General features: G+C 34.5%; 1 protein-coding gene across 1 annotated transcript; it reads right to left on the reverse strand.

Moving 5' to 3' along the window:
* Positions 1–242: 242 nt before the first annotated feature.
* Positions 243–7,166, reverse strand: LOC114368646 (NEDD8 ultimate buster 1-like). Its single transcript, XM_028325861.1, has 11 exons — positions 6,865–7,166; positions 6,387–6,509; positions 6,185–6,281; positions 5,481–5,516; positions 4,869–5,056; positions 4,621–4,723; positions 1,882–2,063; positions 1,736–1,813; positions 1,077–1,179; positions 914–1,007; positions 243–843 (listed from the first exon to the last, which is right to left on the reverse strand). Exons 1-11 carry the CDS (start codon positions 7,164–7,166, stop codon positions 479–481), a joined length of 1,671 nt encoding a protein of 556 aa, XP_028181662.1. The 3' UTR covers positions 243–478.
* Positions 7,167–19,072: the final 11,906 nt, after the last annotated feature.

The following is a 19,072-nucleotide window of genomic DNA, read 5'->3' on the forward strand; positions in this document are numbered from 1 at the left end:
GTTTTACGAAAATAACTTCTCTCTTTATTTTTTTTGTTCAACAAACGGTAAAAAATTGATATTTATCTTTCTCTTCTCTATTTTCTTTATTTCAACCCAAACAACAAACAAAAGATGTGTCAAAATTCATGATCTATGAGCTGAAGATTCGGGCCTTTAGAGAAAGTAAGAAATTATAGCATCCTGCATGCCTCAATAATGTTATACAATAGTTACTTTCTTTAACACTTGCGAGGCATAACTTTTGTGTAAATTTTCCCTTGTTATATTTGGGAATTTCAAAAGCAAATCAAGTATTTAAATAATGCTGAATGAATTTACCATCGTAAAAACTCCAGGGAATGAGCACATATTCATATGTTGTACTCATCATGCTATTTACATAAGCTCCCGCAAGGAAGAGCAGAAATACGTTCATTATTTATATCACATCCTGCTATTTACATAAACTGGTCGATATTATTCAATCATTTTTTTCTTACTGGGAAGGAGCAGTTTTCCCACAACTGCCTGCCGACTCAACCAGGGAAAGGTACTCGGTTATGGCTTCCCCTTCGACGTTAACTTCGATGTCATAATCAGCCAAGGCATCTGCTTTCGCTATATCTGCAGAGAGCTCATCTTCCATCTCTACATCGCGTTGTTCTGTTATACTGGGATCTTCAACCTCGTTCATCGCTATATCAGAATCAACATTGTCTGGCAAAGGAGCAGATGAACTTGCACCACCATGGGAAGCAGAAGCTGAATTTTCTTGAGGTTGTGTGGGGTCAGTCCCAGGTTGTGCTGTTAGTCTTTGCAATACTTCTTCTAAACTACCTCCGGCCTCAAAAGCAGCAACCACTGCAAAGAAGCAGTATTAGGTATCACCATAGAACATTGTTGTGCCTTGAATCAAGATAACTTTTTGTACCTCTTGATCTTTCGAAACCCATTTGCACAACGTTTCTAATTTCAGAATCTCGTGCTTGTTTCTGTCTCTTCCTTTTCCTTGACTCGATATTGACCTTCATGTTGATGAGAGTAAGAAGGAATATTGTTTAAAGTAACAGAATTTTATCAAGACAAATAGTAACCTGCAAAGCAGAATTAGTTTCTGGATTCGTCAAATCATCCAATGCTTTCTGAGTGTCATTTTCATTTCTTCTAAGGGCTTCAGCAGCAAGCTCCTTGTCAAATCTGCCAGAATAGCAGTGTCAGTCTGACTAGTGTATGCTTATGTGAAGCAGCTTTATAATTATAATACTAGTATAATAAACCCTTAATTTCATTCCTGAAGTATGACCCTCTATCATAATTGGTCCCTGACATTAAAGAATTATATAAGTAATCCCTCAAATATTAGAAATTAAGCTAAGTAATCCCCAAATATTGAAAAACCCTTCAACTTGAGTTAGTAAAATATATCAACTTAAGGACAAAACTAATATATATTTAATATTTGAGCAATTACTTGTATAATTTTATTACTCTAAGAATTACATAGGAGAAAGGATATTACTTGTGGACCAAATAGATGGTTTAATCAATACTAGTATGATTAGCAAATAGACTCACAATAAGAAATATAATAATCTGTTCATGTTAGAATTGCATGTATGCAATGATAGATGCCACGCATGAATAGAGAAATTGTAAGTGTCATAAGCCTAGGTACTTCCAATATGTAAAAGAAGTAGCCTCTTTACGGTACCAAATATCAATATTTACAATACAGCATAAAGATAACACTAACCCAATAGAGACCAATTCCTTCAATCTCTCTAGATCCACAGCTTTCTTTAAGGGTGTCATCCCATACTGCTTTTGTTCCCTGGAAGCAAGCTAATTTAGAAAGAGAAACCAAAGAAAATAAAGTCGATAAACATAAGTGTCACTCACTTAATTTCATTTCTCCTCCGAATATCTTCCTCCCTCTTTTGCAATTTCTTTGCCTTCTCCTCAGCAAGGAAATCAATGGCACCCCCAACATCTTGATTGTTCATTCGCAATGCTCGCTTTGCATCGCGTTCAACAAAGCCCATGCTCATAACAAGTGATAAGGCTTCATCTGGCACTTGCAGCTGCAACAAAAAAGGACATTGCTTACAAGAAGAGTAAAAAAGTAATGTATGTTATGCTAAATTCTTTGGCAGGAGTATATGTTCTTTTTATTCTTCTTTGAAAGAGAAAAACGGGGCAAGGGGCTTACAAAAACAAACAAATCTGGCTATATCAATCAATATCTACTAGTACGTTCAAAATTTTAAATTAGTAATGTTGAACTCTTAATGCTATAGAAGCTTGAGCTTCAGCTGCTATTTATCTAATTTAATGTACATCCTTTAAGAATAATATGATATATGTCACAGCTAACAAACATTGATGCAAGTGTAACATTTAAAAACTAAATTAAATAACTAGAAATAATTAGAATTCAAAAATTAAGATAGTAGTTTACAAACTTAGGAATGATTAGATACTTGTAAACTAGTATAAGGTAAATTAAATGATAGAATAAGACAAATTTAATTTTGATTTTAAATAACATATATTTTATTGAATTACCATTGTCTGAACCCAATACAAGTAGTTTATGACTTGGGTACAAAAATGAGATCACATGAAATTTGCTCACAAACATATAATGTATTTACATGGAGAGACGGATGATATATCTCCTTCGATTTCATCAAAGGCATATGACAGCACCCTATAAAAGTCTATACTTGTAATGTTGAAAATGTCTTTTAATTCCCATATAGTTGTGTTCCTCCTGAGATTGTAAAAATGGTTAACATAATATTTTATAAAGGAATATAATATATAAAATTTTGATAAAATATGTTTATATAAAATATATGGTGACAACATGGGTTAAATAGTAAAAACCGTTTATATGATTTTCCCATTTATTAAAAAATAGGCCAGAAACAAGTCGTCTCTTCCCGTGCTAAATTGCGATTTCATGTGGGGTGACCACCGCTACTCCAACCTGGGATGCGAAACAAGGTTCTGATAATGTGAGTGCCTGACAAGTTATCAATAGCGTTTTACAGCAGATGGCGGTGAACACCTTTATGCGCCATATCAATATGGCAGATGATGTGGCGGTCTATGACAGAGACATATATATTTATATATATAAAAGCAGTAGAAAAAAAGGGAATGACTTTACAGCTAATTTATAAAAAAGGTTCAAATTGGTCCTCCATCTATTTCACCTAACACCGCTAAGTCTGTGAAACCTTAAAAGGTCTCCCACCGTGGGAAATGACTTTACAGCCGTTAGATCCTTCTCTTTCTTAACTAATGACTGAGATTATTCTTTTTTTATTCTATTTATCTTTTTCCGGTTTTATCCCTCTTTTCCCACAGTCACAGACAACCATATGCCACCAGTGACATTCCCAGTGGTGGCGTTGCATTGTTCCGACGGTGTTTTGTTCCCTCCGTCGCTTCTGTCATGGTCACTCACGGCTTCATCACCAAAAACCTTAAATCGTTAATTATAACCACATCAATCTCAACCCGTCGAGGAGATCGTGAGCGAGTAGCAGACATCAGGGGAGGGTGACGAGACCCTCAGCGAGAACCCACCGACACGGAAAGGGCGAACCCACACAACTCCAGCGCCGCATCAGAGACCAAGAGCGAGTAGCAGACATCAGAGGAGGATGGCAAGACAACAATGCTTTGAACCACCGCACCCCAACTCTTAACCCAAACCTCCAAAAAATCAGAAAACAAACCAACAACACAGCTCTACGTAGGTTTTAGGAGTGAACACGGTTTTAGGAATGAAAAGAAAAAAGAAAAAAAAATCTAACCATCCATTTAAAAACCATTAGATCCAATGGTAGTCCCACATTCACCAAAAGACACGTTAGTACGTCACCTATGTGGACTTTACCGTTATCGATTTTGATGGATTGGACAGAAGGACCAAATTGGACTCTTTCTAAAAATTAGAGGACCTAATTGAACCCAAAAACAGAATTGAAACTCTGAAATTAAAAAAAAAAAGAAACATAGAACAGTTCTGAAAAGGGAATTTCAGCACCAACATAAAACAAACATAATGAAGAACATTTGAAAGGAAAAAGGCGAAAAGAATAAAAGAAAACAGTTGAGGAAACAAAGAAAGAAGAAAACACGAAGGAAGAAAACGAGTATGTTGGGAGTAGAGTGTGTAGCCAGAGCAGAATGGGTCACTGGAGGTTGCAATTTGATGCATTGGCTCAATATCATCGACATATTGGGTGACCTTTGTGTGTGTAGTTTTGATTTACAAAATCGATTTGAGATAAAAAAAAAAAAAATATATCTTCTATGTATCTTAAGTTTTACAAACAAAATAGTTAACTATGGCATAAGATAGCCAAAATTAAATTATATCTTAATTTCTCATTAAAAGATATTGTTATAGGGATTGAAAATATTTGTAATAGCATGACAAATGAATTGTTTCTCTTAATTGACATTTTAGGCGAACATTAGCTCAACAAAAGAAAAAGCCTAACATGATACTATGGAATAACAAGGTTGCATAAAAGGTTTCATCACTTAATAGAGCTCACTTCAAAATACACTTTTTTCATGTGAGCAGTTATAACAATAAGCTATGATACTTTAACAAACCTGGATAAACTTTGTCCTTGCTGAGGCTAATGTTTTTTTGGATTTCTCCAATTGGCCAATATGATATGCCACTACCCCTTCAAGTAGCTCTAGTCTCAAATGCCTGTACATAAAACCAAATTAAATTAATTATTCTAAGTTGAAGAAATAAGTAATGAAAATTAATCTACTTTGAATTTCATCCCAACAATGTTGAGAATTTTAAAGGAAAAAAATATATATACAAGATCCGGGAATGAACAACTCACAATGCGAGTTCTGGATATCGACCTACTTGTAAGAGTCTGAGGCGAAAAGAATCCTTTCCATGAGCACGTTCAATACCTTCCCGAGCCATTTCAAGACGCTTTCCTGCATCTGAGAGCCATCTGATGTCTCGTATCATAAAATAGCACCATACCATGTCTATTTGTAGTATTGGAACATTGTCAATGAGCTGAAAGGAAAGAAATTGTATTAAACTCGGACTGGTTTGACTCCTCTCTAATGTGATGGATGAAGTATAGAAGGAAAAAAAAATGTAGAGTTATAACCATTTATTAAATAAAAAACAAACTGTTTTTGTGATGAAATGTATAACAAAATATGTTGTTAAAATACCTTACATTTCAATCAAGATTTATTAAAATGCCTACATACTTTCTTTTTAAAATGCAACTCTCACCTTAGAGGATCCCAATCCTATATTCCTTGTAAAGACTCAATTTTTTTCTATGTAATCCAACTGCTTCATTTGCTTCTTTACAAAATGCATGCACACAACACTCACTTCAGAGGGAAAATGGGCTATTTCTAATGTCAATTAGATTTGGAAAAAAACAAAAGGAAATGAGGATGTAGATTAGAATCAGATCTCTCACCTCAATGACTTTTGGATCACAAAGAGAGAATGACTCCTGCAAAAATAAATTAAATTTGAATTCTTGAATTAATAGTGAAAATATAACAAAAAACTATGCATAGCAAGACAGGAGAGAGACCATGTGTGCAACTTCATGAATTATAAGCCATAGTCACCCAAAATAATAATAATCTAGCAAAAGTCCTAATCAAAATGTCAAGGTTAAAGAAAGAGGGTAAAGATGTCAAAGAAACTACATCCAAAAAACCCTTGCCCTATACCCTAATAAAGGCAATGGTCGTAAGTCAGAGTGCCTATTCATCACATTACATTGAGCTTGAGCACAATGTTGAGTTACACCGACAGCATTATTGCAGTTTAGGACCTTCTCAACGAATTACACTTATGGTTTCTTCAAAATGCATTGTAATGGGGTTACGGTTAGGAATTCCTCGTTTAGTGGAATAAACTAAACTAATTAATGTGGTACTTAAGGCATGAGGTGCTCCTGCCTAATGGACTAGTCTATTGCATTTGACACTCTTCTTATTGGTGCTTTCATTGAAAGTCGGGATAAAAAAAGGTCTGCCAGGCTCTCACTCGTGCTCAAGTCCTAACGGTAAATGCAGGTGCATCATGTGAATTTGGAAGAAACAACAAGGGGTGTCAATGTGAGTGTAATTGGTTCATTTGAACCATTACATAAACTGATCAGAAACTAACCTCTCCCATGCTAAGCACTTCCAGTGCATCTTTGTAATTCCCCTGTCTGATAAGTCGCTTCCCCTTCGCGTGAAGCATCAGTCCCATCATCACTGCCCTGCAAAGCAGAATCTTGATCATCACATTCCAACACTCCAATTCCACACTAAAATGTCAAAACAAAAAACAGAACTTTACATATACACATGTGCATATAACATACCTCTGATCAGTCTCAGAGCCTAATCTCACTTTCTGTCCACTCTGATCCTCAACTTCAATATTGAAGTCTTCAACTGGCAATGCCCCATCCGCATGCCTGTCCGCCATCGCATTCGCAGCCGCCCTGTTCACAACAAACACAACCAACTAAGCACATGTTTGGATTAAAGTTTGCAAACTTAAGTTTGAGTTAATGCGTGTTTGGTTAACCGTTCAAAAAGTACAGTACTTCTGGGCACTGCCGCTGAACGTACTTTTGGATAATAACTCAATTGTGTGACATGTTTGATTACTCTCAAAAGTACACTTGCTCTCCCAACACTGATAAAGGCAAAACCTCAGTGTGCAAACCTACCTTCGAGGGTAACCAAACATGTCACGAAACTGAGTTTCCTCTACAATTACGTTCAACACACCCAAAAACGATGGCGACGCTTATAATTTCCAAATTAAAATTGTGTGAAGGTGCGTGATGTAACCTTATACGCGCGAGTCTGGAGGAGCGTTCTTCCTGGGCGAGGAAGGAGTGTCCTTGCTGAGGAGTGGAGGTGCGCGTGGCGAGGATCTTCGCATTGTTCTTGACGCCGAGTTGGGCAAGAGTTTGGGGCGGAACGGCGTCGTCTTTGAGAATCTTGCCGGCGCAGATGAGGTTGATGGAGTCGGAGGAGGGGGAGTTCGATCGGGCGGCGACGAGGTCGCGGAGCGTAGCCAGGGTCCACGCCTGGAGGTCCACCTCTTCCAGCACCCCTGCCCATGTCCCTCCTATCTTCAATCTCGCCATCGCAGTTCGCACACTCGGTTTCTGAAAGTTAACGGGAAGGTGGAAACGGAATAGCGTGTTTTCCTATTCCTCAACGAGGAAATGATTTAGGATATTCTTTTTTGAGTTTTATGTTCGAGTAGGTCAAACTTACTTCTCAAGTAGCTTCAGATGATTGGTGTAATTTTCTTTAGGTTAAATTAGTTTGTTTATTCTTCTAATTTTTTTAGTTTTATTTTGTTTTTTTAATTTTTTTTTGTTTAATTTGATTCTTTAATTTTTTTTATATTGATTCAATTTGGTTCTTTAGTATAAATAATAAGAAATTATACTTTGTTGTTGTTATTCAAAATGTTAAGTGATTTTAAACCGTCACAAAATCCACAATTTTCAAATAAATAAATCAACTTTAAAAATTAAAAGATCAAATTGAACAAAAAAAAATAAAAAAAATCAAATTAAATCAATTTTAAAAATTAGAGAATCAAATTAAACCTAAATAATAAATTAAAGGAACAAAAATTAATTTAATATTTTCCTTATAAGATGATTAATAATTATTTTAAGTATTAATATCAACTAAATGATTCAATTTAACAAAAAAGAATGAACAGTATAAAAGTGTGTTTAAGTAAATCCAAACAAATCCTAACTTAACTTCTTATATTATTCTATCTATATTTTTTTTTCTAACTTGAATATGAACATTTTCTTTCATACAAATGTATGTTAGCGTATACATTACACAAAATAAATATTTATTTCATACAACTAAAGTTTATAATTTACAACAAATAGATATTTTCACTATTTGTAATTTATTTAAAAATTTCAAATTCATGTTAAACATAAAGATATTGAAATGATAGATTAAAAGTGATAAAAAAAATTAAACCACTCAATTGATATATTAAAAGTATTAGATGATATATTGTATGCATGTTAGGAGCATATTTGAATTTGAGTTTAATGGTGATGCATAAATGGTGTAAAATAGTTTTATATCGCCATCTAATCACAAATCATCGTTGATATGACTTAAGTAATTACCATAAAAGTCAACAACATTACTATACATGGTGTGTAAAACTTTTTTTTTAAAACTGTCAGTGTATACTCCTTTTTTCTCTTTAAATTTTGAAGAACACACACATATATATGAGAAGGGATCAAAATACACCGGTGTAACTTTGACAACTATTGCATCTTTCTATAACTTTTAACTAGATAATGTTTTCTTAAAACTCAACGTTATATTGAAAGTTCCTTTCATGTAGATCACATATGCAAAATTTCATATTAATCCAAAATCATTTGCTACCTCTTTCATATAAATTAAAACTAACATAAATGAAAGTGAATGTAAGGAAGATAGGAGGCACGAGGAAGAAGAATTCATGGAAAGATTGCCAATGCTAGTTGTTAGTTTTGGTAAGAATGTTAGTGGGGGATTCGAACTCACGACCTCTTCCCTCCTCCTCCATCTTTCAACCCTTAAACTCTTTACCCAATCACCAAGTCAATGTTTTTTTTTAATGAAAGATATTCATATTATTTCTTTCAAAAATTGCTTAACAATACAATGTGAGGCATTGTTGAAACAGTAAGGGCCAACATATAATTTAGATACTCTTGCTAGCAAGTGGGCAACTAAATTCGGTTGCCTCTTTACACAACCAACTTGTAAGTTTGGCATAGAACTAAGATGTTGCCTACACAGTTTTTGATGACTCCTAGCTCATAAACATATTCCTTAGCACAATGCAGGTCGTGCACTACTTGGTTGCAATCTAGTTCTATGATTGCATGCTCAATTGCAATGCTCTTCAACCAATTGTTTGATGTTGTAATTGATTGCCGACTTCTTGATGGCTCACACATTATGACATTTTACTCAACATCCTTGTTGGTTAGAACCCTCCACCGTTTAGAACCTTCTATAGGTAGCCTTTTCCAAACCTTGACAATAAACTCTGACTGCTTCCAAGATCAATAATTATCCCCCAAAAACCAACAATGAGGTTTTCAGTGTGCTTTGTCCTCACTCATATACTTTTCAGGAAACTTCTCAAAAGGTTACTCATCCCATAATTGTTCAAAGTCAAGCACGCAAACTTCCGGAAAGGTTACTCATCCAATAATTTCTCCAAGTCAAGCACACTTAACTGTCAAGTTCTTTAGTGATGGGCTACCAAAAAGTATATGCATCTAGTTGGTATAGGTAGTACCAATTAATTCCTTTAGGTTATTCTAATTTGTGTAGTCCTAAACCTACACAACTTCGAATCCTTCTCATTCTGGTGTGATTTGATCGGGGGTGTTACAAATGTCAGCAAACCCAGTGCTTCACCTTTATCATCCCAATAAATAAGAACTTGTATAAATTGACCTTCATCATCCCTTAAGCAAAAACCAACTCCAAAACTCAGATCATTTTTAAAGAAAGCAACATCAACATTACATTTAAATGTGCCTTCAAGGGGTGGTCTCCAAACTATCTATTGGTTTAATGGGGTCTCATTCATCTCCCTATATGTAGGTCCTCTTCCTTTTGGCTAGCTCCTCAAAGTTTCGTATGCTTTATGTGCTACACGAGTGGCACTAATAGGAATGTCTTCCTAAAGCTTTGTGTTTTGACTTTTTCACATATTCCATGGGGTCATAGCAATTGTTGCCCATTGTTGTTGATCAATTGCCTTGCATGATGCAAAAATAAATTAAGAAAAACCTTTTTCTTCCTCCATGTTTGAATATATGGTATTCCACAACCCTGCAACAATCCACACACTCTGAGTATAGGCACAATTTTAAAATGTATGCCATTAGTTTTCAACGTCAATATCACAAAAAACACAAGTTAAGTGTAATGCCCTTCGTTACAATAACAACTCATAATAAAAATATACTTTAAAATGTCCACAAAAGAAGAATTTAGAAATTTCAATGATTCAAAATACATCAAATATTATAAATAAATGAGTCCTTACATAAACAAATAACTTTATTCTCAAATATAGGCATCTACAAAGTTGAACTTGTTAGACAAGTGGCCTCAGATATCTTAAGAAGGGGGGGTTGAATTAAGATATTCCAAACTTTTCTCCTAATTAAAAATCTATCTTACTTTTTACTTAAGTTATGAATTCCCTTAATGACAATCTTCTTAAATATTAATTCAAATGAAGCAACTTGAATTATGAATATAAAGCAATAATAAATAAAGGAGATTAAGGGAAGAGAAAATGCAAACTCAGTTTTATACTGGTTCGGCCACACCCTTGTGCCTACGTCCAGTCCCCAAGCAACCCGCTTGAGAGTTCCACTAACTTGTAAATTCCTTTTACAAGTTCTAAACACACAAGGACAACCCTTCCTTTGTGTTTAGAGATTCTTTACAACAAGAGACTCACAGTCTCTTAATCCCTTAGAGAATGAGAAGAAGAAGAGGAACAAATCTCTCTAGAAAGAGATGGATTTTACAAATTGAGCACTCAATTAATTCCTTAATGAATTGCAATTGAATTGGCCAAGGAATTCTTAAGAGGATAAAATGAAATTGCTTTTTGAGAGGATAAACACTTTGTTGTTCTGAAAATCTCTAAGCAATTTCGTGTTTAAGTCACATATATATAGACCATTGGTGGTCATGAGTAAAGCCTTTGAAAAGTTGTGACTCTTGAAATTATTTTTCTGAAATTCCTGTCTGGTAATCGATTACAGTAATTGTGTAATCGATTACAGCTTTTAAAATTTGAATTAAAACGTTTACTAACTGCTGGTAATCGATTACCAAAATTGTGTAATCGATTACACAGTCTAAAATTTCGAATTCAAATTTTTATAGCTGTTATAAAATGTATTTGGCCACTGGTAATCGATTACATCCTCTGGTAATCGATTACCAGAGAGTAAAACCTTTGAAAAACACTTTTTATTTTAAATCACTTGGCCAAACCTTTGCTAATTCAATTAGGAATTCCCTTCCTAATATTCTAGTGATCATCTTGATGTTGTGCCTTGTAATCTTGAAGTATTGTCTTGAATTTTAATCTTGAAAAGCCCCTTTGCATTAATTGCAACACATAATCATGATCATCATCAAAACATCAAAGCCAATTGCATCTACAATCTCCCCCTTTTTGATGATGACAATACAATACCTGAAATCAAGATTCAAGCAAGCAACAAACAATTGTATATTGTATATAGATAAAAGGTGCATCCGTTTTCTCCCCCTATATTTCGGAATACATGATCACTTGATTTCTAAGTTTGTTAAGCTTTTTCTTAAGCTTTTGCTACAACCTTTTTCTCCCCCTTTGGCAACATCAAAAAGCCAAAGAACCCGGAAATCAACACAGTTATAACAATGGAGTAGCAAGATATAAGCATCAGAGTATTAAATACAATAAGCCAAACTCACAAACAAGAAATAATCAAACCAGAATCCAAATAACTGAAAATGTCAACAACCACAAAACATCCAAGACTGAAATTTAAAATCCACAAGATAAATAAGCAAAGTACTTAGCATAATAATGTAAATTCTAAGAAACTAAAAGCCAAAATACACGGCTTATAAAAGATAAATAATCAGAATCTAAAAGCTAAGAAGACGGAGGAGGTGGTGGAAGATCGAAACTCTGACGAATGTATCCGACATCCTCTTCAAGCTGTGTAAGACGAATGTCCATACCGGCAAAGCGTGAATCTAACGAGTCAAAGCGGTCACCAACATACGAACGAAGACCCCGTAATTCGGAGAGGACTTCATTCATGAGAGCGGAATCCTCACGTTGAGGAGGAGGTGAAGGAGTACGTTCATCTTGAGGAGGGAGTGCATCCTTCTTCAGCCATTGTCCATTCCGATCTTTACGATACCCAAAGGAGGTCACTGCTCCAGCACCAATTGCAAAGGAACGCTTGACTTGAACAAAGGGTTCATCATCAAGCGGAATTTGAAAATGACGCAAAAACAGAGTAATCAAATGTGGATAAGGAAGAGGTGCATTGGCCCGTAATGCCTTATGCATTCGGTACCGAACCAAATGGGCCCAGTCGATCTGACGACCGGTTAGAAAAGCCCACATAAGAATCAAATCCTCCTCAGAGGCTTGTGCTAAATTTGAAGACCGAGGAAGCAAAATTCTAACAATGATATAATGCATGATGCGATTATCAAAAGTTAATGACCCGGCCAACAATCTACCGGTCATGTCAGCTTGATCATTGCAGACCATGCGACGAGCATCATGACTCGAATAATCGAATTTCCAGTCATCAACAATGGTGCCCTCAAAAGGTGCACCTTGACTGGGTAAATGAGTCAAAGAAAAGAAAAGTGACTGATCAATGACCATAGAAGTACCATGCACCTCAGACATAATAATACCATCCTGAATTTTTAAATTGCAGTAGAAGACCTTTACAAGTTCAGGATAATATGGCAATTTAAATGACATGAAATCAACAAGACCAGAATTTTGAAACACTTGATAGCAATCAAACGTTTCATCATTAAAGAACTCTACGTCTAGGTACTTAGGGTCTAAGATTATTCTAGAAGAAAACTGAGAAAGGTACCGTAGACATTGATCATCGGATGAAAACAGTGTTGATGATCTTGGAGATGACAAATAAGGAGGAATAGGTGCTGTGGGTGCTCCGGATGGGCCGTGACGGCGATGGGCAGCAGCGGTAGCGGTGGAGGATGATCCTTTTCTCTTCTTTGATGGCTCTGCCATTTGATGAAGTTTTTCTGGATTTCGATCGGTGGAAATGAAAGAGGAGTGAAAAAGAGGAAGATTGGGCTTTACGGGACGTGATTTGGTGAAGAATCGAGTGAGAATCGAAGGTTTGAAGGTCTAGGTATGGAGGAAAACGTGGAGGAAGCTTTGGCTGCGCACGAGCTCCGATTTCGTGAGTATTTATAGAAGATGACGCATTGTAATCGATTACAGGTATTGGTAATCGATTACAGGCCCAATAAGCCTTCTGGTAATCGATTACAGGATGTTGTAATCGATTACAGGCTGCTTGTTCAAGTGTAATCGATTACATTGAGTGGTAATCGATTACCAGAGCCTATCCTAGGCTAGTTTCTAAGAGAATATCTATATTTATGCTCAAATACATCTTATATGACTAATTTTCACTACTAATACACTAAATTCAATCATTCAATTACTATATATACAAGAGATCATAAATTCTATCATAAAAAACAAGAATTCAAACAAGATCAAACAAAATAATCTACAATCAAAAGGTAAAAAGTAAATCAACCAATCAATCAACCAATCAATCAACTAATCAATTCCTATTTTTCTAAATCTCTTACATCTAAGAGACCTAATTCTCTTCTAATAGAGAAAAACACTTCCTTGGGGAGAGGTTTAGTGAAAATATCAGCAAGTTGATTCTTAGTATCAACAAATTCTAATACACAATCTCCCTTTAAGACATGATCTCTAAGAAAGTGGTGTCTAATCTCTATATGTTTAGTTCTTGAATGTTGAACTGGGTTTTTGGATAGATTTATGGCACTAGTATTATCACACTTAATAGGTATGCGATCAAGAATGATGCCATAGTCAGATAATTGTTGCTTCATCCATAAAATTTGTGCACAACAACTACCTGCAGAGATATACTCCGCTTCAGCAGTAGATAAAGCAACACTGTTTTGTTTCTTACTATGCCATGAGACAAGAGCCGATCCAATAAATTGACAAGTTCCACTTGTACTTTTTCTATCAGTTTTAGATCCGGCAAAATCAGAATCAGAATATCCTATTAAGTTACATGTTGAATTCTTAGGATACCATAATCCTATATTGATTGTTCCTAATAGATATCTCATGATTCTCTTTACTGCACTTAGATGTGATTGTTTGGGGTTGGATTGAAACCTAGCACACATGCATACACTAAACATAATGTCAGGTCTACTAGCAGATAAATAAAGAAGAGATCCGATCATACCTCGATATTGTTTTATGTCTATAGACTGACCAGATTCATCTTTATCTAAGTAACAATTAGTGCTCATCGGTGTAGACATGTGTTTTGCACTATCCATCCCAAATCTTTTGATCAATTCCTTGCAGTATTTGGATTGATTGATGAATATACCTTCTTGAGTTTGCTTGATTTGTAATCCCAGAAAGTACTTTAGTTCTCCCATCATTGACATTTCAAATTCACTTTGCATATCAAGGGAAAACTCCTTGCACAATGAATCATTAGTGGATCCAAAAATTATATCATCAACATATATTTGAACCAACAAAATATCATTATGCTTTCTCTTTATGAATAATGTGGTATCCACTTTACCTCTGGAGAATTCTTTTTCAAGAAGAAAATTACTTAATCGTTCATACCATGCCCTAGGGGCTTGTTTCAAACCATAAAGAGCCTTTTGTAATTTATAAACATGGTTTGGTTTATCAGAAATTTCAAAACCAGGGGGTTGTTCAACATATACCTCTTCTTGAATTAAGCCATTTAGAAAGGCACTCTTAACATCCATTTGATAAAGTTTAAAGTTCATTATGGATGCATATGCCAAAAGCATTCTAATGGCTTCTAATCTTGCAACAGGAGCATATGTTTCTTCATAGTCTATTCCCTCTTCTTGATTATACCCTTTTGCTACTAACCTGGCTTTATTTCTAATAATTATACCATGTTCATCTAATTTATTTCTAAAAACCCATTTTGTTCCAATGACAGGATAATTTTCAGGTTTTTCTACTAGTTTCCATACATTGTTTCTTTCAAATTGGTTTAGTTCTTCTTGCATGGCAATGATCCAATTATCATCTACTATGGCTTCTTTTATATTTTTAGGTTCAATCATAGATACAAAAGCCATATTATTGCATAAATCTTTAAGAGAATGTCTAGTTGTTACCCCTTTTGAGATATCACCAATTATGTTGTCGAGGGGATGATCTCTTGAAGTTTTCCATTCTCTTGGGAGTACATCATTGGATTTGCCTTCTTCTGGAGGATCTTCATTGTTTCCTTTGTCATTTCCTTTGGAATCTTGTTCATGAATGTTCATATGTTCTAAAGAATCTGCAATGTCATCTAGCATATTCTTTGTTGACAATATAGCATTAGATTCATCAAAGGTAACATGAATGGATTCCTCTATATTCATAGTTCTCTTATTATATATTCTATATGCTTTGCTTTGTAAAGAATATCCAAGAAAAATGCCTTCATCAGATTTTGCATCGAATTTTCCTAGATTATCTTTACCATTATTAAGTACAAAGCACTTGCACCCAAAAACATGTAGATGAGAAATATTAGGTTTTCTACCGTTAAATAACTCATATGGGGTTTTCTTTAAAATAGGTCTTATCAAGGCTCTATTCATGATGTAACATGCAGTATTGACAGCTTCAGCCCAAAAATACTTTGGAAAAGAAGTATCATTTAATAAAGTTCTTGCAATTTCTTCCAATGACCTATTTTTCCTCTCAACAACTCCATTTTGTTGAGGAGTTCTTGGTGCAGAAAAATTATGTTCAATACCATGTTCATCACAAAATAATTCAAAATCTTTATTTTCAAATTCACCCCCATGATCACTTCTAATGGATGCAATCTTGAGATTTTTCTTGTTTTGTATGACTTTAGCAAGTTTCCTAAATGCATGGAATGAATCACTTTTATGTGTAATAAATAATGTCCAAGTATATCTAGAGAAATCATCAACTATAACTAAAGCATAGTAATTTCCTCCAAAACTCATGATTCTAGATGGACCAAATAGATCCATATGCAATAACTGTAATGGTCGAGTGGTTGAAACAACATTTTTAGATTTGAATGAGACTCTTGTTTGTTTGCCCTTTTGACATGCATCGCATAATTTATCTTTTTCAAATTTCAATTTAGGCAAACCAACTACTAAATCTTTTGAAATTAATTTATTTAAGTGATCCATGTTTATGTGAGCAATTCTTTTATGCCATAACCATGGATCATCATCTTTACTAAGAAAGCAATGATTGTTTTCTTGTTTTATGCTTAAGTCTATCATGTAAACATTATTGACTCTATGTCCTACATGCTTTATATTAATGTCATGCTTATGTTCTATAAGACATTTCTGAGAATCAAATGATACTAGATAGCCTTTGTCACATAGTTGACTAACGCTAAGTAGGCTATGCTTAAGGCCTTCAACAAGTAGAACATTTTCAATGGAGTTTGAAGAATTTGTACCTATTTTACCCACTCCAAGAATTCTACCTTTGTTGTTATCACCATATGTTACATGCCCGCTTTTCTTTGGAGATATGTGTGTAAAATTTGATGCATCTCCAGTCATATGTTTTGAGCATCCGCTATCTATGTACCACTTCTTTCTCAAAGATACCTGCATAATCAAGTTTTTGACTTAGGTACCCAAATTTTATTGGGTCCTTGCATGTTAGTATTAACTGAGGATCCTTTTGGGACCCATATCATTTTAATATTACTGTAATTTTTCTTGAAGTAGCAAGTTGATATGCCATGTCCTCTTCTTCCACAGTAAAAACAAGTGATAGAATTAGAATTACATTTTTGTGTGGAAGTGGAAAAGTTTTTATGAACCTTTTGTAGTTTTTCAGATTTATACCCTAGTCCATTTTTATTAGACACATATCTTTGTTTACTTAATATAACATCTAAATTATTTCTACTATATGAAAATTTTGCAAGTGAATTTTTTAACTCTTTAATTTCTTTTACATATTTATCACAACAACTACAAGAATCTGTTATTTTCTTGTCATTTATAGTGGAGATATTAACTTTTTCATTTGTTTTAGAGATTGAAACTTCATTTCTAAGAAGATCTAATTCTTTGTTTAATTTTGAAATTTCATTTTCTAAATTTGAAATTGTTTTCTTTGATGATGAAACTAATTTTGCAAGTTTAATTGATTCTTTATGCAAATCAGCAAATGCATCTTGCAATTCATCAAAAGAAATAGATAAGTTGTTTGAAGATGTTACCTCTTCATCACTTTCGTAACTTTTTGCCATAAGGCAAAGATTTATCTCTTCATTTTCAGAATCATCAGAGGATTCCAAATCATTTTCATCCCATGTGATGTATGCTTTCTTTAGTTTCTTCTCACTATGATTTTTCTTTTCAGATTTTTCCATCTTTTTCTTGAAGATGGGACAATCAACCCTCAGATGTCCAGGTTGATTGCATTCAAAGCATTTTAGAGTAGAGGATGAATTTTCTGTCCTTCTCTTTGATTTAAAATTTGGTCGCCTCTGATTTCCTCTTACTTTAAGAAATTTGTTGAACCTTTTTACAAAGAAACTTAGATCATCATCATCATCTGCATCATTATCCTGATCACTTTCTTCTTGAATTGAGGATGATGCTTTAAGAGCAATTCCTTTCTTTTTCTTGTCATTTTCTTCATTTTGGTGCAATCTCAATAGTTCCATCTCGTGTTCCTGCAACTTACCAAATAAAGTGGCAAGAGACATGTTAGACAAATCTCTTGATTCAGAAATAGCCGTTACTTTGGGTTGCCATTCTCTACTTAAACATCTTAGCACCTTGTTTATAAGATCTTCATTTTGAAATTCTTTGCCTAAGGCTGCTAGATGATTTACTATATGTGTAAATCTCTTTTGCATACTCTGAATATTTTCATTTGTATTCATTCTAAATAATTCATACTCATGAGTTAGTGCATTTATCCTAGATCTTTTAACATCTGTAGTTCCTTCATGTGTTAATCGAAGAGTGTCCCACATTTCCTTAGCACTCTTGCAATTTGAAACTCTGAAATATTCATCCATTCCTAGGGCAGATGTTATTATGTTTTTGGCTTTTAGGTTGTATTGTACTCGTTTTCTATCCTCTTCAGACCATCTATCTCTAGGTTTTTCTATGGTTATGCTTTCACTTGATGAACTACCATCTATTGAAACTCTTTCTACTGTGGTGGGTATATAAGGCCCTATTTCAATGGCTTCCCAGATATTTAGATCTATTGCCTCGATAAAAATTTGCATTCGGGTTTTCCAGTAGTGGTAACCCTCTCCATTAAAGATTGGAGGTCTATTGATAGAATTCCCTTCTGGAAATAAGGAATTTGCTGAGGCCATCTTTTTCTTGAAGCTTCTAAACTTTGTACAAGAATGAAGCTCTGATACCACTTGTTAGACAAGTGGCCTCAGATATCTTAAGAAGGGGGGGTTGAATTAAGATATTCCAAACTTTTCTCCTAATTAAAAATCTATCTTACTTTTTACTTAAGTTATGAATTCCCTTAATGACAATCTTCTTAAATATTAATTCAAATGAAGCAACTTGAATTATGAATATAAAGCAATAATAAATAAAGGAGATTAAGGGAAGAGAAAATGCAAACTCAGTTTTATACTGGTTCGGCCACACCCTTGTGCCTACGTCCAGTCCCCAAGCAACCCGCTTGAGAGTTCCACTAACTTGTAAATTCCTTTTACAAGTTCTAAACACACAAGGACAACCCTTCCTTTGTGTTTAGAGATTCTTTACAACAAGAGACTCACAGTCTCTTAATCCCTTAGAGAATGAGAAGAAGAAGAGGAACAAATCTCTCTAGAAAGAGATGGATTTTACAAATTGAGCACTCAATTAATTCCTTAATGAATTGCAATTGAATTGGCCAAGGAATTCTTAAGAGGATAAAATGAAATTGCTTTTTGAGAGGATAAACACTTTGTTGTTCTGAAAATCTCTAAGCAATTTCGTGTTTAAGTCACATATATATAGACCATTGGTGGTCATGAGTAAAGCCTTTGAAAAGTTGTGACTCTTGAAATTATTTTTCTGAAATTCCTGTCTGGTAATCGATTACAGTAATTGTGTAATCGATTACAGCTTTTAAAATTTGAATTAAAACGTTTAC

Source organism: Glycine soja, chromosome 9 (genome assembly GCF_004193775.1).
Source record: "Glycine soja cultivar W05 chromosome 9, ASM419377v2, whole genome shotgun sequence".
Lineage (NCBI taxonomy): Eukaryota > Viridiplantae > Streptophyta > Magnoliopsida > Fabales > Fabaceae > Glycine > Glycine soja.